Here is a 22,274-nt window from a genome sequence, read left to right as displayed (position 1 = left end):
AGCTGAGTCTTAAACTTGTTTAGGCTATCAACTTCCACAACAAGGGATGGAAATCCGCTCCACCAACCAACCACCCGCTGGCTAAAGGCAAATTTCCTCACGTCTATCCTACATCTGTCTTTCCTCAATTTGAATTTATGCCCTCTCAGGCGATTATTCTGAGCAAGAGGAAGAATTCCATCAGCATTGAGCATGCTCAAACCATTCAAGGCTTTATACACCTCTATCAAATCACTTCGGTGGAGCCTAGTCTCCAGACACTGTAATTTGCAAAACTTAAGCCTTTCTTCGTAAGAGCACCCCTTTGTTCCATTCACCAATCTTGTTGCCCTTCTCTGTACTCATTCCAGCATCTCTACATCCTTCTTGAAATGAGGCCTCCAGATCTGTATACAGTACTCTAGGTGTGGCCTGACCATTGCCTTATACAAGGGAATAATCACCTCCTTATCCCTGCTAGAAAAATTCCTATATATCATTGACAATACACCATGAGCTACTCTTGCAGCCCGTCTGCACTGCTCAGAAAACTTCATATCTGCCTGCCCAACAACTCCCAGGTCCCTTTCATTCTCTACCACTGTCAGTGTAGTACCACAGAGTTGATACGTTGCTCTGGGGTTGCTGTTTCCCATATGTAGCACTTTACATTTCTCAATATTATACTTCATTTGCCACCTCTCAACCCATATGCTCAACCTTTCCAGATCCTGTTGCAGTAGCATAGTGTCAGTAGTGTCCTTGACAATCCTGCCAACCTTCGTATTGTCTGCAAACTTGGACATTAAGCTTGATATATCATCATCAATATCATTTATAAATACAGAAAACAATAATGGACCCAATACTGAACCCTGAGGGACTCCACTAATAACATTAATCCACGATGAGCAGTGTCCATTGATTACCACTCTCTGTCTTCTTCCCCTCAACCACCCCTTTATCCATAGCAGCGATTTGCCTCCAATGCCACACTGCTCCAATTTGTGTAGCAGTCTTCCATGTGCAACAGTATCAAAAGCCTTTCTAAGATCCAAGTATATAATATCAAAGTTATTCCCTGCATCCAGTTCTTTTGTGACTGCATCATAGTATCCAATCAAATTGGTCAGGCAAGACTTCCCCATACCAAAACCATGCTGTGTCTGAGCTATAACTGAAGTCTTATCTAGATTATCCTGCAGTGCTTCTTACACCAGTGCCTCCATTAATTTTCCGTGAACAGAAGTTAAACTAACAGGTCTATTATTACTTGTGTCGCCCTTTCATCCTCCTTTGTGAATTGGGGTCACATTTGCACATCTCCAGTCCATGGGTACTTCCCCTGAGTCCACGGAAGCTCTCATAATTATGGCTAAGGGTTTGCTTACTTCCTTTGCTGCCTCCTTTAATATAACTGGATAGATCCCATCCACCCCAGGTGCCTTTCTTGTATTTATCTTCAACAATTTCTCCTCCACTTTACTCTCAGTTATTACAAGATTCTCTAGCTTACTGCCAGAGTTGAATACACCACTGGCATTCCCTTCGCTGAATAACTCCTCATGTGTGAATGTCAATGCAAAATATTCATTTAGCTTGTTAGCTACCTGAGCAGGATCATCAACAGTTGACCCATCGATATCAAGTGGACCAATCTGATTCATCCCCTTCCTTCTAGAGTTTACATAACTATAGAGCTCTTTGCTGTTTTTCTTTGCATACCTTGCCAAAGATTTCTCGTAATCTGCCTTCGCCTGCCTAAACTTTTTTGTAACTTGGTTACAGATCAACTTGTATCTATCATAGGCTTCTGTGTCATGTGTTAATTTGTATATATCCCATGCATTTTTCTTCTCTGCCATATGTCTCATTAGTTCATCTGACATCCACTTAGGCCTAAACCTTGAACAATATTTCTTAGTTGGTATGTAAGGCCTAGTAGCTTCCAAGATAAGTTCTTTGAATGCTTCCCATTTTGAATTTGCTGTTGGTAACATCATCAGTTGGTCCCACTGTATAGAATTTAAATACTGTCTCAGTCCATCATAGTCGCCTTTACGGAAGCAATAACCTTTCCCTTTACCCCTAATGGTAGTTACCTCTTTGAGTAAATCCCGCTTCAGCACACTGTGATCACTGCCAGCTAGTGGTTCATTTACCTGCAGATTCTTAATGCATGAAGAATCACTACTGATAGTCAAATCACCCTCTAGTTGCCTCCCAAACATGCTGATGTAGAAAACAATCATCCAATAAATCCACAAAAGCCTTGCTAATGTGTGAGTGACCAGCCCCCAAATTCCAGTCAATATCTGGGAAATTAAATCCCCCATTATAAGACTCTCTGATTTACTGGCCCATTCTATTTCCCTGTACAATTTCTCATTATACTCATCAGGGTCATTAGCACACTCCTACTCTCAATTTTGATCTCCCAATGCTTATGTCACACCAAACTGACTCGACCCTGCACTGTCCAGCAATGTCAACTGGCTTCACTTCCTTGGATTTTATGTATTTCTTAACTAATAGCATAACCCCTCCTCCCTTCCTATCCTGTCTAACCCTTCTGTAGATATTGTACTCCCCAAATTGCAGTTCTGCATTCCTTATATCTGTGTGACACCACGTCTCTGAAAACCCCACAATATCTGCCTTTGAAGTTTTGAGCAATACCTCAAATTTATCAAATTTATTTACTAAACTCCTAGCATTAGTGTACACGCAACATGCACCTGTTCTTTTTCTTAACTACCCTAACACAACCCATGTGTTTTCTCGTACCCCAATGATTCCCAGCAGTCTCTGAAATATCCTGCATCTTATTTTCCAGGCTGTGGCTCATTCCAATAGAAGCAGTGCAAGAATCACTTTCACCTCTGCCAGTGGCTACTGTTAATCTATTAGTCCTTGTATCCCCCTAATCTAGAAGTTTTCCGACCCACTTAACACTGCCTCGATAGCATCAGTAAACATTCTTGCACCCTTTCTATTTAAGTGTATCCCATCCCTGTACAAGCAGCCTCTCCTGTTAACAAGTACAAACCAGGCTGAAAAAAATTCTACCCCTTGAGCCTTGCACAATCTTTCCAGGGCCGAATTGATCGGCAGGGCTCTCATCATATACTCCCTCTTATCGTGTCTGGGCAGAATTGCAGACACTTTCAAATTCAACCCTAATTCACGGCTTTTTTTCAACAGTGACCTGTACTTGTTAAGTAATTCCGCCGGTCTCCTACTCTTAATATCATTAGTGCCAACGTGTACAACTATATCACCTTTTGTGCCCTTAAAAGCATTTCAATTCTTAAAAGCATTGTGCACTTCACACGACACTGAACAAAACTGAAAACTGAAACTCAAAAGACGAAAGGCTGACCAAAATCCCCCCTCCCTGCACACACCGAATTCATCAGAAGTTTTACGCGTGCCTTAAAATTCTTGAAAAAGGGTTTAGAACCACGACGTAAACCTTGATAAATTTCAGAGAATCGGAAACAGAAAATAAACACACGATTGAGGCAATAAATGGAAGAAAAGTTCCTAGAAAAAGGGCCGTGAGCTTGCATGCTGTCCGTTATGGGGAGATCAAATTAAGTTCTAATCTAAACGAAGCAGTGCAGATTGCTGTCTGTGTCCGTTACAGAGAATGTCCACTAGACAGAAGCTGAAAACACATTAAAACCAATAGAGGAGAGTTTGGGAATTTGAAAATGTCCGTTGTGGAGAGATGTCTGTTAGAGAGAGGTATCCGTTTGGAGCAGTTTCATTGTATTTACTTGTACCACTATGACTCCCAGCAGTCCTGGAAATTCCCATTGCTTTGCTTTCCAGGCTGCTACTCAACTGCATTTCAATAGAAGTAGTGCAAGAATCACTTTTACCTCTGCCAGCGGCTACTGTTAATCTATTAGTCCGTGTACCCCCCACCCCACCCATTGGTTGTGAGATAAACACTGCGAAAGGAAAAATAAGAGTAGGAGTGTGTTATAGGCCTAATGACTTGAATGAGTACAATGAACAATTGTACAGAGAAATAGAGTGGGCCAGTAAATCTGAATGTCTTATAATGGGGGATTTTAACTTCCCAGATATTGACTGGAACTTGTGGGTTGGTCACTCACACACTAGTCAGACTTTTGTGGATTTATTGGATGATTGTTTTCTGCAGCAGCATGTTCGAGAGGCAACCAGAGAAAGTAACACTCTTGATCTGGTTATCGGCAGTGATCATTCGTGTATTAAGAATTTGCAGATAAAGGAACCACTAGGTGGCAGTGATCACAGTGTGCTGAAGTGGGATTTACTCAAAGAGGTAACTACCGTCAGGGGTAAAGGAAAGGGTTTTTGCTTCCGTAAAGGGGGGTACAGTGGTCTCAGACAGTTTTTAAGTTCTGTACAGTGGGATCAACTGACGATGTTACAAACAGTAAATTCTAAATGGGAAGCATTCAAAGAATTAATCGTGGAAGCTACTAGACTTTATATACCGATTAAGAAATATCGTTCAAGGTTTAGGCCTAAATGGTTATCAAATGAACTAATGAGACTCGTGACAGAGAAGAAAAATGCATGGGATGCATATAAATTATCAGGTGACGCAGAAGCCTGTGGCAGATATAAGCTAGTCTGTAATCAGGTCACAAAGGAGGTTCGGCAGGCGAAGGCGGATTACGAGAAATCTTTGGCAAAAGATGCTAAGAAAAACAGCAAGGATTTCTTTACTTATATAAACTCTAAAAGGAAGGGGATGAATCTGATTGGTCCACTTGACATCGATGGTTCGACTGTTGATGATCCTGCTCAGATAGCAAACAAACTGAATGAGTATTTTGCATCTACATTCACACGTGAGGAATTATTACAATTTGAAAATGGAAGAAGGTTATCAAATTGTAGCAGTGTGCTTAATGATTTTGTAATAACTGAGAGCAAAGTGGAGGAGAAATTGTTGAAGTTAAACACAAGAAAGGCACCTGGGGTGGATGGGATCTATCCAGTTATTTTAAAGGAGGCGGCAAAGCAACTAAGCAAACCCTTAGCCATAATTATGAGAGCATCCTTGGACTCAGGGGAGGTTCCCACGGACTGGAGATGTGCAAATGTGTCCCCAATTCACAAAGGTGGATCGAAGGGTGACACGAGTAATTACAGACCAGTTAGTTTAACTTCTGTTCCGGGTAAAATAATGGAGTCGCTGGTTAAAGATGCATTGCAGGATCATCTAGACAAGACTGCAGCAATAATTCAAACACAGCATGGGTTTGTTAAGGGAAAGTCTTGTCTGACAAATTTGATTGGTTATTATGATGTGGTCACAAAGGAACTGGATGCAAAAAATAATTTTGATATCATATACTTGGATTTCAGAAAAGCTTTTGACACTGTTGCACATGAAAGACTACTGTACAAATTGGAGCAGAATGGTATTAAGGGTAAGTTGCTACAATGGATAAAAGGATGGTTAAGTGGGAGAAGACAGAGGGTGGTAATCAATGGGTGCTGCTCTTCGTGGACTAATGTTATTAGTGGAGTCCCACAGGGTTCGGTGTTGGGTCCACTGTTGTTTTGTGTATTTATCAATGATATTGATGACGGTATATCAGGCTTAATGTCGAAGTTTGCAGATGACACAAAGGTTGGCAGGGTTGTTAATGACAGTAATGGCAGTGTGCTACTGCAACAGGATCTAGATAATTTGGGCAGATGGGCTAAGAAGTGGCAACTGAAGTTCAACCTTGACAAATGCAAAGTACTGCATATGGGTAGAAGTAACCCCAGAGACACGTACCAACTGTGTGGTACTACACTTAAGGTGTTAGAAAATGAACAAGTGGAGAAATACCAGCAGGACCTGAAGCTTTCTTAGCATCGAGATTCATCAAAATCCTTCTGATATCCTTTTGACGGAGGACCACAGGAGGCATTGAATGGAGTGTGTTGGGAATGGTGGGAGGGGTTTCACCAAGATCATTAATACATCAGCTGGAAGAAAAATGGGATGCTAGCAGGTCAGCTTTAACCTTGGCTGAAGTGACAACAGAACCATCTGGTTTGGACAGAGGTGGGAGCAGAGATGGGCAAAAGTTGCGGCCAATAGCTTTGGCAAGAGACCAGAATGCTCGGCTACCATTAGGGCAAGAAGCAAGTTTTCTACTCTTAGCCTGTTTAAACACTAGTTTGGTCTGATTAATAACTGCTTTACAATTGTTGCGAGCTTTGGTGTAGGTAGAAAATGAAACTGAAGAATTAGAAACAAGCCAATTACGATATGCAACATTCTCCTCTTGGACAGCGTTAGCACATTTATTGGAAAACCAAGGTTTAGATAAAGGACGAGATTTTAAAGTGGAGTGTGGAATAAAGGATTCCATTCCTGCAAGAATAATTTCACTGACACGATCTGAGCAAACATTGACATCAGAACTTTTGAAACAGTAATCCGAACAAGGAAAAGAAGAAAAGAAGTCTCGCAGGTCATCCCATTTTGCATTCTTGTAATGCCAAACAACACAAGGTTGGGAATAGCAATGAGATAAAGGTTCCATTGGAGAAGAGACAATCACCAAGTTGTGATCTGAAGTGCCTAAAGGAGCTGTCACTTCGACCGTGTACTTAGAAGGGTTGTTTGTGAGAAAAAGATCAAGCGTATTGGCTGAATGATTAGGATTGTCTGGTATTCTTGTAGGTAAATGAACAATCTGTGCTAGGTCATTAGTAATTGCAAAAGCCTCAGCATCTCGACCTGCTGGGTCGGTGTGACTAGAAAACGGAAGCTAGCTGGGGTTGTGAACATTAAAATCACCAAGGAAAATTACCTCACTGTTAGGAGAGTTGGACTGGAGAAAGTCAAGTTGCAACGAGAGGAAGTCAAAGAGCTCCAAGTGATTAGTCGAGTTGGGAGAACGGTAGAGACAACAGATGCATTAGCATTAGTAGAGGCATTTGATGCAAGAAAGCAAGCTTATGCAGCATCAGTCAAAATAAAAAAAAAAAAAACCCACTTCCACTTCACCCCTCTGTTCGTTCAAAATACCTGTCCAGCTGAGCCTTAAACTTATTTAGGCTATCAACCTCCACCACAAGGGATGGAAGTCTGTTCCACCAACCAACCACCCGCTGGCTAAAGGCAAATTTCCGCACGTCTATCCTACATCTGTCTTTCCTCAATTTGAATTTATGCCCTCTCAGGTGATTTTTCTGAGCTAGAGGTAGAATCCCATCAGCATTGAGCATGCTTAAACCATTCAAGGCTTTATACACCTCTATCAGATCACCTCGCTGGTGCCTAGTCTCCAGACACTGTAATTTGCAAAACTTAAGCCTTTCTTCGTAAGAGCACCCCTTTGTTCCATTCACTAATCTTGTTGCCCTTCTCTGTACTCATTCCAGCAACTCTACATCCTTCTTGAAATGAGGCCTCCAGACCTGTATACAGTACTAGGTGTGGCCTGACCATTGCCTTATACAATGGAATAATCACCTCCTTATCCCTGCTGGAAAAATTCCTGTATATCATTGACAATTCTCCATGAGCTACTCTTGCAGCCCGTCTGCACTACTTTCATTCTCTACCACTGTCAGTGTAGTACCACAGAGTTGATACGGTGCTCTGGGGTTGCTGTTTCCCATGTATAGTACTTTACATTTGTCAATGTTAAACTTCATTTGCCACCTCTCAGCCCATCTGCTCAACCTTTCCAGATCCTGTTGCAGCAGCATAGTGTCAGTAGTGTCCTTGACAACCCTGCCAACCTTTGTATTGTCTGCAAACTTGGACATTAAGCTTGATATACCATCATCAATATCATTTATGAATACAGGAAACAATAAGGGACCCAATACTGAGCCCTGAGGGACTCCACTAATAACATTAGTCCACGATGAGCAGTGTCCATTGATTACCACTCTCTGTCTTCTCCCACTCAACCACCCCTTTATCCATAGCAGCAATTTGCCTCCAATGTCACACTGCTCCAATTTGTGTAGCAGTCTTCCGTGTGCAACAGTATCAAAAGCCTTTCTAAGATCCAAGTATATAATATCAAAGTTATTCCCTGCATCCAGTTCTTTTGTGACTGCATCATAGTATCCAATCAAGTTGGTCAGGCAAGACTTCCCCTTAACAAAACCATGCTGTGTCTGAACTATAACTGAAGTCTTGTCTAAATGATCCTGCAGTGCTTCTTTAACCAGTGCCACAATGAGGCAATTTGTCACAATGAGGTAGAGAGATTTTAAGCCAGAGAAGATCAAAGAGAGGAGATTCCAAATTGCCAAGTCTCTGACAGGGAATATCAGAACGGACATATGCACAAGTACCACCTTTGAGGTGAAAGGAATCATACAGCGAATAATTTGGGCATCTGAGATGAGCAGTAGTTGAATCAACCGATAACTGAGATTCTGTCAGAAAAAGTACATGAGGTTTGGCAGACTGCAAGTGGAAATGGACATCGTTGAGATTAGAATTGAGACCACGTATATTTGTGAAATGAATTAGGAAGTCCTTGGAAGGTTTAGATCTTTTCGCAGATAAGCTTGCTCTATTAGTTTGACAATTCATGGTGTATTCAATAGTAAGAAAAAGTGGGTGGGACATGCTGTATGAAGTAATGAAATTTTTGGATATGGCGTACATGTGGAAAGAATATACCCAGATCCTTGACATAACGTGGCCTCGACAATGCTCCCCGCATACACACTACTCGGACTCCCTCCAGCCACTATCTGGCAGAGTAGAGGTAGCAAGATTATACACTAGCTGATCCGGAAGCCTCCTAGAGAGTTACCAATAGGTCCGGTCCGGTGTACTAACTAGTGGCCGGCCTGCGAAAACCGTTTTAGAGCTGTACCCTCCAAATGTAAGGAATATTGGATCTCGCCACGACGTTCATCATAACCTCAAAAGTCATCAATCATACTGCATGATGGAAGAGATAGGAAAGGGTTGACCGGAACTTAGCTCTAGAGACTAAACATGGGTTCCACCACTTCAAGCCTCCAATAAGCAAAGTGGTGGTATTTCACCGGTTGATGAGAATCATCTTCCACCTAGTTCTGCCTGGTAACATAGAGGGGCGGCGTTCCTACATGTGGTGTGGGCGCCACACCTTGACCCCTGCTTACGTTGATTCACACCTGGGTGGTCACCCACCATGTACTTGTGCATGGAGGTTATACCCAGGATTACTAAGAGTCCCACCATTGTGAAGGTGCAAGCAGAGGATTTGGCTGTCACAGACCGTCCGGACTTCGCCGAAATTGGGTCCACTTGACTTGAGTGTCACCCGAATATCAGTTCCATCAGCGTTTTAGACTCCCAGGTAGCAAGTACAGCTTGTCTGGCATATCTGAGAGAAAGTCTGTGACAACCTCAAGGACCCAAGACTTGAGAAGGAAGGTAAAGGTCCCAACAAATAGAAGGCACTCGGGTAAGCTGTGGAGCAGCAAAGTTAGCCAAAATATCTAACCCTTTATCCATAGCAGTAACTTATCTTTAATGCCATCTGCTCAAATGTAAACAGTAGTTTTCCATGTGCAACAGTATCAAAACTAAGAATGTAAAGAGATGACAGAATGGAATATTTGGGGGGGGGGGGAGAGAGAGAGAAGCATTAGCATTAGTAGAGACATAGGATGCAAGAAACCAAGCTTATAAAGCATCAGCCTAAAAGAAAAAAAAAAAATCTTCCCATTTCACCCATCCATTAACTCCAAACGTTTGTCTAGTTCTGCCTTGAATTTAATTAAGCTGTCAACTTCTAGAATAACAGATGGAAGTTTATTCCAGCAATCAACAACCCGCTGGCTAAAGGCAAATTTTCAAACATATTTCTACAACTGCCTTTCCTTAATTTGAAATTATGTTCCCTCAGGCAACTAATCTGGGCAAGAGAAAGAATACCATCAGCATTGAGCTTGCTCAAACCATTTATGTCATTATACACCTCAATCAGACCACCTTGCAGGTGCCTAGTTTCTACACTCTTTGTTAGATTCACCAATCTTGTTGCCCCTCTCTGTACTCATTTCAGCAGCTCTACATCCGTCCTAAAATGAGGCCTCCAGACCTGTATACAGCACTCAAGGTGCGGCCTGACCATTTCCTTATACAAGAGGATAATCATCTCCTTATTGTTGTTAGAAAAATTGACAAGACACCATGAACTATTCTTGCAGACTGTGTGCACTGCTCAGAAAACTTCATATATGACTGCACAATTACTCCCAAGTCTTTTTCATTCTCTACCTCCCTGAGTGTAGTACCACACAGTTTATATGTTACTCTGGGCTTACTGCTACACATATGCAGTACTTTGCATTTGTCAATGTTAAACTTCAGTTGCCACCTATCATCATCATCATCATCATCATCATCATCATCATCATCAGCCATTTTCAATCCACTGCAGGATGAAGGCCTCTCCAGCAACTTTCCAGTTCCTTCTGTTTTGAGCACTGGCCATCTTTTTACTATTCAAAAACTCATGAATTTCATCTATCCATCTCCGCCTTTGTCTTCCAGGTTTTCTTCTAGCTCCTCTTGGGTACCATTCTGTTATTTTCTTAGTCCATCTGTCATCATGTCTTCGAGCTATGTGTCCTGCCCAAGACGATTTTAGTTCTTTAGTTTTGATAAGAATGTCCTTTACTTGAGTTTGCTGCCTAATCCATGTGTTTCCCTTCTTATCTAACAGTCTGGTTCCCAATATAATTCGTTCCATTCTTCGCTGTGTAGTTCTTAGCTTCTCTTCCATTCTTTTGGTGAGTGCCCAAGTTTCACTTCCATAAGTCATGGTGGGGAGTATACATTGATTCATTATTTTACGTTTCAGACAAACTGGGATATTGCTCTTCAGTATGTGACTATATTTCCTGAATGCTATCCATCCAAAATTTATTCTTCTCTTGACTTCCAGCCATTTATCATTATTACAGCTAATAACTTGTCCCAGATAAGTATATGACTCCACCTTTTCAATTACTGCTCGTTCAATCATTATTTCCCTTTCCGTGGCATACTTATTCATCATTACTTTTGTTTTAGCCATATTCATCTTTAGTCCAAAATCCTTACTAACTGTGCATAACTGATTAAGATTTTCTTCTAATTCTTTCGGATCGTGGCTTATGACCACAATGTCAATTGCAAATCGTAAATGGTTTAGGTACTCTCCGTTCACATTGACTCCTTTCTGCGACCAGTCTAATCTTCTGAAAGCTTCCTCAAGAGCAGCAGTAAACAGCTTCGGAGATATTGTGTCTCCTTGTCGAACTCCTTTCTCGATTTTAAATTTGCTACTGTCTTTGTTTAGTCTAATAAAGGATGTAGCACTCTCATATATTTTCTTCAAAATCATAATATATGGAGTATCTATGCCTTGTCTTTCCAGTGCCTGGAACATTGCCTTATGCTGTATGGAGTCAAACGCCTTTTCATAATCCACAAATGCCAGGCATAATGGTGTTTTATATTCATTTGCTTTCTCCATTAGCTGTGATATTACGTGAAGGTGATCCATAGTTGAGAATCCTGTCCTAAAGCCAGCTTGCTCTTTCGGTTGATTCTCATCAAGTATTCTTTCTAATCTGTTAGTAATGACCCTTGTGAACAACTTGTAGATATGGGATAACAAGCTAATTGGTCTATAATTTCCAATTTCTGATTTGTCTCCTTTCTTATGCAGCAAAACTATGATTGCATTATTCCACTGCTTAGGCATCACACCTTTTCTAATGCACTTTGTGAAGAGCCTTGCCAGTTTTTGTGTTATGTCTCTTCCTCCCAATTTTAACAACTCTACAGTAACTTCATCTTCCCCTGGGGCTTTCCGATTCTTCATTTTCTTCAATGCATGTTCTACCTCATCAGAAGAATATCGGGTATGTCGTATGTGTTGCTACTTTGCAATCCATCTTCCCCACTGCTGGTATCATTCCCTCGCTCCTTGTATAATTCTCTATAGTAGTCTTCTGCTATTTGAATTATGCCTTCTCTGCTGTTTATAAGTACACCATCGCTATTCTTCAGTTTCAGTATCATTTGTCTTTCTGTATTACTGCTCATGGCTGCTGATTTAAATCCTTTGTTTTCCCTTAATGCTTGTTCTACTTTTCTTGTGTTAAATCTTCTTATGTCCTCTCTGAGTCTCTTTCTAATGGCTTTGCATAACTCAGTATACTCAATTTTCTCCCTGTCAGTGTTTTTCTTGCTCTTCATTTGTCGTCTTTGGTTCATCATGACAAGTGTTTCTTGACTAATTTTTTCTTCTTTGGATTTCTGTTTCCCTATAGGTTTCTTGGGCTTTATCACTTTCAGAAAGTTGTAATATTCCTTGTCGATATCTTGGTCCTGAGCAGTCTGCAGAAGTTCAAACTTGTTCTTAAGTTCCAGTACATACTGCTTTTTCTCCTCCTCTGTTATTTCAAAGACCTTTGTATTATTTACTCGAGTCAGTTTTTTCCTTTCCTTTCCTACATCTATATCAAGTGTACATCTTACCATTCTGTGATCACTTCCAACATTTACCTTATTCAGGACGGTAACATCATTCACAATATATCTTCTGTTAGTGAGGATGAAGTCGATTTCATTAGTTGTTAATCCATTTGGACTCTTCCATGTCCACTTTCTGTTCGCCCTTTTCTTGAAAAGAGTGTTCATTACTGACAGTCCTTGAGATTCTGCAAATTCCACGAGTCTTTCACCTCTTTTATTTCTTTCACCAATTCCAAAATTTCCTATAGTTCCTCTTTCTGCGCTGTTTTGCCTTTTTCCAACCTTAGCATTGAAGTCCCCCATAATAATAGTGTAGTGGGTTTTCTGCTCATCTAGAAGACTCTCAATTTCAGTGTACATTTCTTCAACCTCTTCATCATCATGGCTTGATGTTGGTGCATAAATCATTATAATCTTTAGCTTATAACTCTTAGAAATCTTGAATATTAGTCTTGACACCCTTGGTGATGTACTTTTGAATTCCAAAATGTTGTTTTTAAAATCTTTATGGACCAGAAACCCAACTCCACCTTCACTCCTTTCACTGTTTCCATTGATGTACAGCAGATTTCCACTTGATAAACTTATAAGTGATTCATTTCTTCTTCTTGTTTCAGCCAAACCGATGATATTCCAATTCACATTTTCTAATTCCTTTTCCAGCTTTAATATCCTGTCTTCACCGATGAGTGATCGTACGTTATAACAGGCCAAGTTCAATTTCGGTACATGGCAGCCTGGTCGTACCCAGAGATTCTTAGCACCCTCTGCTTCCACTCTGATCCTCTCGCTGCCGTAAGAGGGAGAGTGAAAGCTGCTGGGGACTGAGGGCCATTTGTATTGTTGTGCTCTCATTGCTGGAGGGTTTGGTCGTTTCCTTTTCATGCTGACCAGGCGTCTTGAAGAGAACCACTCTACACGTTCGTTGCCACCTAAGTGACGTAACAGGGCTTACCATCGAGAAGGTGTGCATGAGTGGATTTTAGGGAGGCAGGCCAACCGGACTTCTCCTAAATCTTCTGTAATAGAGAGATATTGGATCCATCAGTGTTTTAGAGACATTGGATCCATCAGTGTCTGATAACACACAGGATACCTGTTCCCCTCTAAGCCACCTATCAGCTCAACTTTTCTAGATCCTGTTGCAGTAGTGTACTGTCATTAGTGTCTTCAACAATCCTGCCAACCTTCATATTGTCTGTAAACTTGGACATTACGCCTGATATACCTTCGTCACTATCGTGGACAAATACGGAAAACTACAATGGGCCCAACTAGGAACCCTGGGGGAACTCCACTAATAACATTATCCCATGAAGAATAGTGCCCAATGTTTACCACTCTCTGTCTTCTCTCACTCAACCATCCCTTTATCCATAGCAGTAACTTATCTTTAATGCCATACTGCTCAAACGTAAACAGTAGTCTTCCATGTGCAACAGTATCAAAAGTTTTCCTGAATCAAAGTATATGATATCAAAATTATTTTTTTGCCTCCAGTTCCTTTGTGACCTCATTGTAGTATCCAATCAAATTTGTCAGACAAGAGTTCCCCTTAACAAAATCATTTTGCATCTGAACTATAACTGCAGTCTTGTCTAGATTATCCTGCAGTGCTTCTTTAACCAGTGCCTCCATTATTTTTTCCGGAATAGAAGTTAAACTAACAGGTCTGTAATTACTTGTGTCATCCTATGATCCCCCTTTGTGAATTGGGGTCACATTTGCACATCTTCAGTCCAAGGAAGGTCTCCTAATTATGGCTAAGGGTTTGCTTATTTACTTTGCTGCCTCCTTTAATATAACTGGACAGATTCCATCTAACACGGGTGCCTTTCTTATGTTTAACTTCAACAATCTCTCCTCCATTTTGTTCTCAGTTATTGGAAATCATTAGCTCATTGCCAGAGTTTGATAAACTTCTGGCATTCCCCTCCCTGAATAACTCCTCATGTATGAATGTAGATGCAAAATACTCATTCAGTTTGTCAGCTACCTGAACAGTTCAACCATCGATATCCATTGGACCAATCAGATTCAAAACCCTTCCTTCTAGAGTTTACATAAGTAAAGAACTCTTTGCTGTTTTTCTTTGCAACCTTTGCCAAATATTTCTCATAATCTGCCTTTGCCTACCTAACCTCCTTCGTGACTTGATTTCACACCAGCTAATTTCGACCATAGGCTTTTGTGTCACCTAATGATTTATATGCATCCCATGCATTTTTCTTTTCTGCCATGAGTCTCACTAGTTCATCTGACATGCTGACAAAACTAGTGGGAGCCAGATGTGTTCAACGCCACTTAGCAAACTTTTTTTTTTTTATTTGAAATTATTGTTTCTGTATAACTTTTAATTTAAATTTTATAGTTTAGTTTTTTTGGTGATTTTCTGATTAAATTATTGAATTTATTTTTATTCGGCCTTGTAATTGCGTAGAAAACTACAGTCGATTTCTGCTGGCATTGTATCGATAGCAGCATTCCAATCTGCCACCATGTTTTTTTTTGTATCGATACAGCAGATACTGGTAGTTTCTACAGGGTGTCTCAAAAATATTGGTACAAACGTTTAGGGGAGGTAGGCAACATCTAAAGGAATGTGAATCGCATAGGAACCCATAACCGGAAACGTCACGGGAAAGTAGTAGCAGAGGCACAAGAAGCAGAAATGACACAAGACAGTAATTAGTGGCAAACATTTATTTGACATAATATTAAGAATGGAGTACGAGATGGATTTGAGGGCCCCCACAGAAAGAAATCAAGGCTCGATAAATCAGGTGAGCGTGGGAACTAGGCAACCGGTCCACCATAGCCAATCCATCGACGCCCAAAACGCCTGTTCAAATGGTCACAAACACACCTTCCATAATGGGCAGGCACCCGGTCATGTTGAAACCAAATGTTGCATCTCACATTTGCTGGAACATCATCAAGTAACCCTGGTAGAACTTGTTCAAGAAAGATCCGATATTTAGCGGAGTTCATGGGGGATGGTAAGAGGTATGGGCCAACTAAGCAGTCACCGACCATACCTGCCCGCACATTTATTGTGAAGTGATGTTGTGCCGCATGGGGGCACACACCATGTGGGTTGTCGTGAGCCCACACATGAGCATTGCGCTGATTGAATAAGCCTCATCTGTGAACAAAACATAGGCTGAAAAATTCAAGTCTTGAACACTTTCTTGGAAAAACCACTGTGCAAAAGCCACACGTGCAGGATGATCTTGGGGGAGCAGTAACTGAACCCTTTGGAGATGAAAGGGGTGTAAAGAATTGCCATGCCAGACACGCTGTACACTGCAACGAGACACTCCTAAGGCAGAGGCAAGGGCACATGTGCTGGTAGTAGGATTATTCTGGACAGCACTCAACACACTTTCTTCCATTGCGGGAGTTCGTGTTGAACGTGGTCTGCCCGCACTACTCCTGTTATCTCTAAATGACCCATAATCGCACAAATTTTGATGCACACGCGCAAACAAACTGTGGTCCGGTACATGACTATCTGGGAAGTGTTTTCCATAAATTCGTTGAGCGGCTTGTCCATTGCCCTCTGCTCACGTCTGCCAGCTCACAGTTCGTATATCTATGCATGCTCTTCATGTAGCAACTACTGCTTGAATGAGTAAACCAGAAATTTTCCCTCTTGCGAACTGATGAACGGCGCCGTGTACTGATTTACGGTGATATTTTTGGTTATGGGTTCCTATGCGATTCACATTCCTTTAGATGTTACCTACCTCCCCTAAACGTTTGTACCAATATTTTTGAGACACCCTGTATGTAACATGTAGCAGTGTAATCAGTATCAGCAGAGGATTATAATTCATAAATTATAGCACTACTTACATGATTAATAATTGAACTTCTCAATCGTAATGTACGATGTAATATCTGTGGAGATTTTAGAAACGGTGATTTGTCATAGATAGAGGAGAGTTTGATCTGTAATGCAGATAGATCTGGAAGCATAGCCTCATTTTAGGAAGGATGTGGATCTGTTGGAACAGGTGCTTAGAAGAGCAATGAGATTACTAACAGCAGTAAAAGGGTGCTCTTACCAAGAAAGGCTTCAATTCTGAAATTTGCAATAACTGGAGCCTAGGTGCCTGTGAGGAGATCTCACCAAAGTGTTTAAGCCTTTAAATATACTGAATAAGTTCAATGTTGATGTAATCCTTCCTATTGTCCCTCAAACACACACGAGGGGATATAAATTCATATTGAAGAAAGATGGTTTCTGTATAGATTTGTAGAAATTTGCCATCAGCCAGAAGGTAGTTGATCATTGGAACAAATTTCTATTATTTGAAATAGAGTTTGAATAAATTCAAGGAAGAACTAGAAAAATTATTAGAGGGGACGTGTAATACAGAAAGGTTTTTTTTTTTTTTTTTTTTTTTGGATAATGCTGTGTAAGCTTGCATTTTTACATTGTTTGCCACTACTAGTGCTAATGCTAACTCACTCTGCACAGATACTGCACCCTCTCTTTGTAATCAGGTCTTTTAATGTCTTAATTTATGATTTTTACAATTCAATTTGGTATGTTGAAAAAGAAGAACTTTTTTTTGTGGTGCTGGTGGCACCAGCTGAATGCTAGCTAAATTAGTGTGCTATTAAAATTAATTAATAAAGAAGGTTTTCGGGAGTGTTACTCAAAAAGAAGTTATATTTTAGATAAAATAAGTGTGGGTGAATGATAGGTTAAGATTTGGGACCTAAAGGTCGTTTTATTTTTCGGACTGTGAACTTTTTTAAAATGGCTATCATTATTATGTTCGGACATAGGAAGACATAGGAAATTTCAAGGTCATTAAATTTTTAAGGAACTATAATTAGTCACTGGGAATTCTTAGTAGAATAGTTGTGCTACCTGATAGCTTTGATGTAGAAGTTTTCAGGATACCAAATTGTATTTAAAAATACTCACGTGTTGCCGAATTATACATTATTGGTATTTTCAAGGTCACAGTAATTCTACCGAGTCAGCCATTTGGATGTTTCCAGGAGATAAAAGAACTACAGTAGTTCTTTTACCACTGAACAAGCAGAACCACCTGCTTGTTCAGTGGTGACTAGAAATTGGGCATAAATTGCGTGAAATTATTAAATTGTGACATCACAAGGAAGCTTCATCACTGAATAAGAACTACTCCATTTATATGGCTGTGGCAGGTTTAGTAGATCGGCAGCTTAAATACCAAGTCCGGATAAATGGTGAGGGTTGACGTCAAGAAGGGCATCCGGTTGTACAAACTATGCCAAAACCAATAGATGTGTTCTAGTTAAGAAGTTAATCCAACTAGAGGAGAAGAAGAGGATGTAAAGTGTGAATTGGAAACATTGAATGCCGACCCCATATAACATGGGAAAAGACGAAGACAAAGAAGAAGAAGATGCTGAAAAAGAACTCTTTATTGCATACACGAAGCACAAGCTGTTATACAACACTCTTCACGGCTACAAGAAAAAATTACATGTGAAAAAATAAAATAAAATAAAATTTTTGAAATTCCTTTTGATTTCTGTTTACCAATAAAAACATAAATTAATAAAATTTGTTAACAACTCATAATTTATGTTTAATATTTAAAATTTATTTTTGTTCTATTTCTATAGAAGTAATAAAATTTTTTTTTAGAAACCTTCAACCACCTTTGAGGTGCTCTGGTTGAGATGTATAAGGCCTTGAATGGTTTGAGCAGGCTCAATGCTGATGGCATATTTCTGCTTGCTCAGATTAAGAACCTAAGGGGGCATAGATTTAAATTGAGGAAAGACAGTTGTAGAATAGATGTGCGGAAGTTTGCCAGCGGGTAGTTGATTGCTAGAATAGACATCCATTTGTTGTTGTGGATGTTGATAGCTTAAATAAATTTAAGGCTGAACTGGACAAACAATGAAGTGACCAGATGGATGAAATGGGAAGGTTTTTTTTTTTTTTTTGTTTTTTGGCTGATGCTATATAAGCTTACTTTCTTGCATCATATGCCTTAACTAATGCTAACACAAAAGGTATCAAAACCTATAGTATTAGTACCATGCATGGATTGAAGTCAGTGGGGAGGAATGTTGGAGACTAAACATGGGTTTCACAGTTCTGCTTCACTGAAAGTAAGAGGAGTCAAAAACTCAACATTTGGAATTTTTGAACTTTTTTCTAAATAAAATTACATTTCAGTACTAAAATCCATTAAGAAACAGCAGCCATCAACATACTCCAAGCAGAATTCAAAAAAAAAACAAAGAAATTAAAGCATTTAGATTAAATAAAAGAAAGAAATTTGGATACTAAACCAGGCCCCGTTATTGTTCATTCAATAGCACTAATAAACCCACGTAATTGGAGTTTCAAACAAACACTAATATTTTAACAAAAAATACAAACAAAAAAACTATTTTTTGTTCCAGAAGCATGTCATATCAAAATCACATCAACATATGCTCATTTAAAAAAGAAAAAGAAAAAAGGAAAGGTTGCACTCACCTGGGATGAAACTGTCTGTTAATAACTTGGTGCCATCAACATAAACAGATTTACTTTGTGGAATGCTTGAAACCAATTCTTTTAATGCCTTCAACTGTGATTTGTTTAATTCAAATTTGGCATGTTGAAAAAGCTAAGAAAAAAAAAAAAAAATAAATAAATAAAACAACATGTAAGAAAAAAATAATAAATAAAGTTTTCAACGTTCTCCTATGAATAAATTAAAAACTTACCACACACTGAACCCAAAGTTACATCAATTTTATTAGTAACTATTGTATTCGTAAATTAAAAACACTAAAATATGTGTGCAGATTTGATTTGATATGATGTCTATTTTACTGGTTATTTGGTTTTTTTTTTTAGGAGCATTAGCAACTAAGGCCATATTGCTCCGAGGATATGCGTTGGCCATTCCCTGACCTTTCCGCATCATCTGTATTTGGTGGTCACGGACTCGAACCCCGGTCTAATCAAGAAGCATGTGCTATGCATTGCCACTCCTGCCCACCTGGCTGCGGAGGCGCCATTTTACTGGTGCAAGATTGACTGAGGGTATAGTGTGCCATGACCATGCCATAAAAAGTATAAAAAATCTGACACATGGCCTTTGTTTGATAAAATCTGACTAAGTGCATAAGGCCCAGTCAGATGGGTATAACTGGTAAAAAATATATTTTGTACACCTATAAAATTATGACATTCAATTAAAATATGTTTCATTGTTAAAATAGTAGCACAAGACTCACATATAGGAGGTCATAAGCCATCAAGAGAGAAAGAGAGAGAGAGAGAGAGTGTTTGTAAGATGTCTGTATCCTATACAGAGTGGAGCAAGAACAACTTCCTAGCTATACACAGAATAGATGCTATGTTTAAATTCCAAGCTTTATCTGATATAATTTATTTGCTGTCTGCCCATTCCATGAATCTTGCCATTGGGAATATATCTTGCAGTGTATTATTTACCTGTAGTCCCTATAAGGGAGTGAGAGGCCAAGATTATTTGCGGGAATTGGAGAATTAGCTGTGGTATCGGCCAAATAATTTCCCTTAATGAGAGAGAAAGAGAGAGATTATATCTACTATACCAAGATTATCTCTTCCATCATGCAGTATGACTGATGACTTTTGAGATTATGATGGCAAACATCATGGCAAGATCCAATCTTCCTTACATTTTGAGGGTACAGCTCCAAAGGGTGTTCACAGGCTAGATGATAGTGAGTACACCGGACCGAACTGTTTCCAGAACAGCTAGTGTATAATCTTGCTACCTATATTCTGCGAGATAGTGATTGGAGGGAGTCCGAGTAGTGTGTATGCAAGGGGAGGGGGGGGGGCATTGTCGAGGCCACGTTATGTCAAGGATCTGGATATATTTTTACCATTTGTATGCCATATCCAAAAATTTCATTACTTCATACAGCATGCCCCCTCCCCCACTTTTTCTTACTATTGATAACACCATTAATTGTCAAACTAATAGAGTAAGTTTATCTGTGAAAAGATCTAAACCTCCCAAACACTTCCTGATTTCCTAGTTCATTTCACAAATATACGTGGTCTCAATTTTAATCTCAATGATGTCCATTTCCTCTTGCAGTCTGCCAAACTCCATGTACTTTTTCCTGACAGAATCTCAGTTATCGGTTGATTCAACTACTGCTCATCTCAGTTGCCCAAATTATTCGCTGTATGTTTCCTTTCGCCTCAAAGGTGGTACTTGTGCATATGTCTGTTCCAGTATTCCCTGTCAGAGACTTCGTAACTGGAATTCTCCTCTTTTCGATCTTCTCTGGCTTACAATCTCTCTACCTCATTGTGTCAAATTCATCTGTCTCTACCATTCTCCCAATTCCACTAATCACTAGCAGCTCTTTGACTTCCTCTCTTTGCAACTTGACTTTCTCCAGTCCAACTTTCGTAACAATGAGGTAATTTTCCTTGGTGATTTTAATGTTCAAAACTCCAGCTGGCTTCCATTTTATGGTCACACCAACCCAGCTGGATGAGATGCTGAGGATCTTGAAATTACTAATGACCTTTCACAGATTGTTCATTTACCTAAAAGAATACCAGACAATCCTAACCATACAGCCAACACACTTGATCTTTTTCTCACAAACAACCCTTCTAAGTACATGGTTGAAGTGACCTTTAGGCACCTCAAATCACAAATTGGTGATTGTCTTTTCTCCAATGGAATCTATATCATGGCTATTCCCAACCTCATATTCTTTGGCATTACAAGAATGCAAAATGGGATGACCTGCAAGATTTCTTTTCTTCTTTTCCTTGGTCGCATTACTGTTTCAAACTTCTGATGTCAACATTTGCTCAGATCATGTCAGTGAAATTATTCTTGTAGGAATGGAATCCTTTATTCACACTCCACTTTAAAATCTCATCCTTTATCTAAACCTTGGTTTTCTAATAAATGTGTTAAGGCTGTTCAAGAGAAGAACGCTGAATATCGTAATTGGCTTGTTTCCAAATCTTCAGTTTGATTTTCTGCATACACCAAAGCTCGCAACAATTGTAAAGCAGTTATTAATCAGTCCAAACTAGATTTTGAACAGACTAAGAGTAAAAAACTTGCTTCTTGCCCTAATGGTAGCTGAACATTCTGGTCTTTTGCCAAAGCTATTGGCCGCAACTTTTGTCCATCTCTGCTCTAACCTCTGTCAAAACCAGATGGTTCTGTTGTCATTTCAGCCAAGAATAAAACTGACCTGCTAGTATCCCATTTTTCTTCCAACCCATGTATTAACGATCTTGGTAAAACACCTCCCACCATTCCCAACATGCTCCATTCAATGCCTCCTGTGGTCTTCCGTCAAAAGGATTTCAGAAGGATTTTGACGAATCTTGATGCTAAGAAAGCTCCAGGTCCTGATGGTATTTTTCTGCTTGTTCTCAAAACCTGTGCTCCTGAACTTACTCCTGTTCTCTGCTTCTTTTTTTCACTTTCTTATTCCAAAGGTGTTTTTTCTTCTGCTTGGAAATTTGCTGATATCCAGCCAGTTCCTAAAAAGGGTGACAAATCCCTCCCATCCAATTATCTTTCTATTGCAATTACTTCTGCCCTTTCTAAAGTAATGAAGAAATCAATTAACCACCAACTCTTAAACTACCTAGAAACCTTCCGTCTGATCAATGATCGCCAGTATGGATTCCGTCAGTGTCGATCCACTGATGATATTCTGGCTTATGTTACCCATTTATGGGCAAATTCAATGGAAAAGTTCGGTGAAACACAAGCAGTTGCTCGTGCCATCTCAGAGGCTT

General features: G+C 39.8%; 1 protein-coding gene across 1 annotated transcript in view; it reads right to left on the bottom strand.

The window, feature by feature from the left end:
• The window catches only part of LOC150088255 (intermembrane lipid transfer protein VPS13A-like), a 3,009,916-nt gene that overhangs the window by 2,232,681 nt on the left and 754,961 nt on the right, over window positions 1–22,274 (bottom strand). Inside the window, exon 21 of the mRNA XM_090370087.1 lies at window positions 18,984–19,116. Coding sequence (XP_090226213.1) covers window positions 18,984–19,116 — 133 coding nt within the window. The remainder of the gene's footprint in view (window positions 1–18,983; window positions 19,117–22,274) is intronic.

Source organism: Mastigoproctus giganteus, chromosome 3 (genome assembly GCF_048544385.1).
Source record: "Mastigoproctus giganteus isolate SK-2022 chromosome 3, ASM4854438v1, whole genome shotgun sequence".
Lineage (NCBI taxonomy): Eukaryota > Metazoa > Arthropoda > Arachnida > Uropygi > Thelyphonidae > Mastigoproctus > Mastigoproctus giganteus.
The sequence above is the reverse complement of the archived record's forward strand: the minus strand, read 5'-3'. Positions and strand labels throughout refer to the sequence as shown.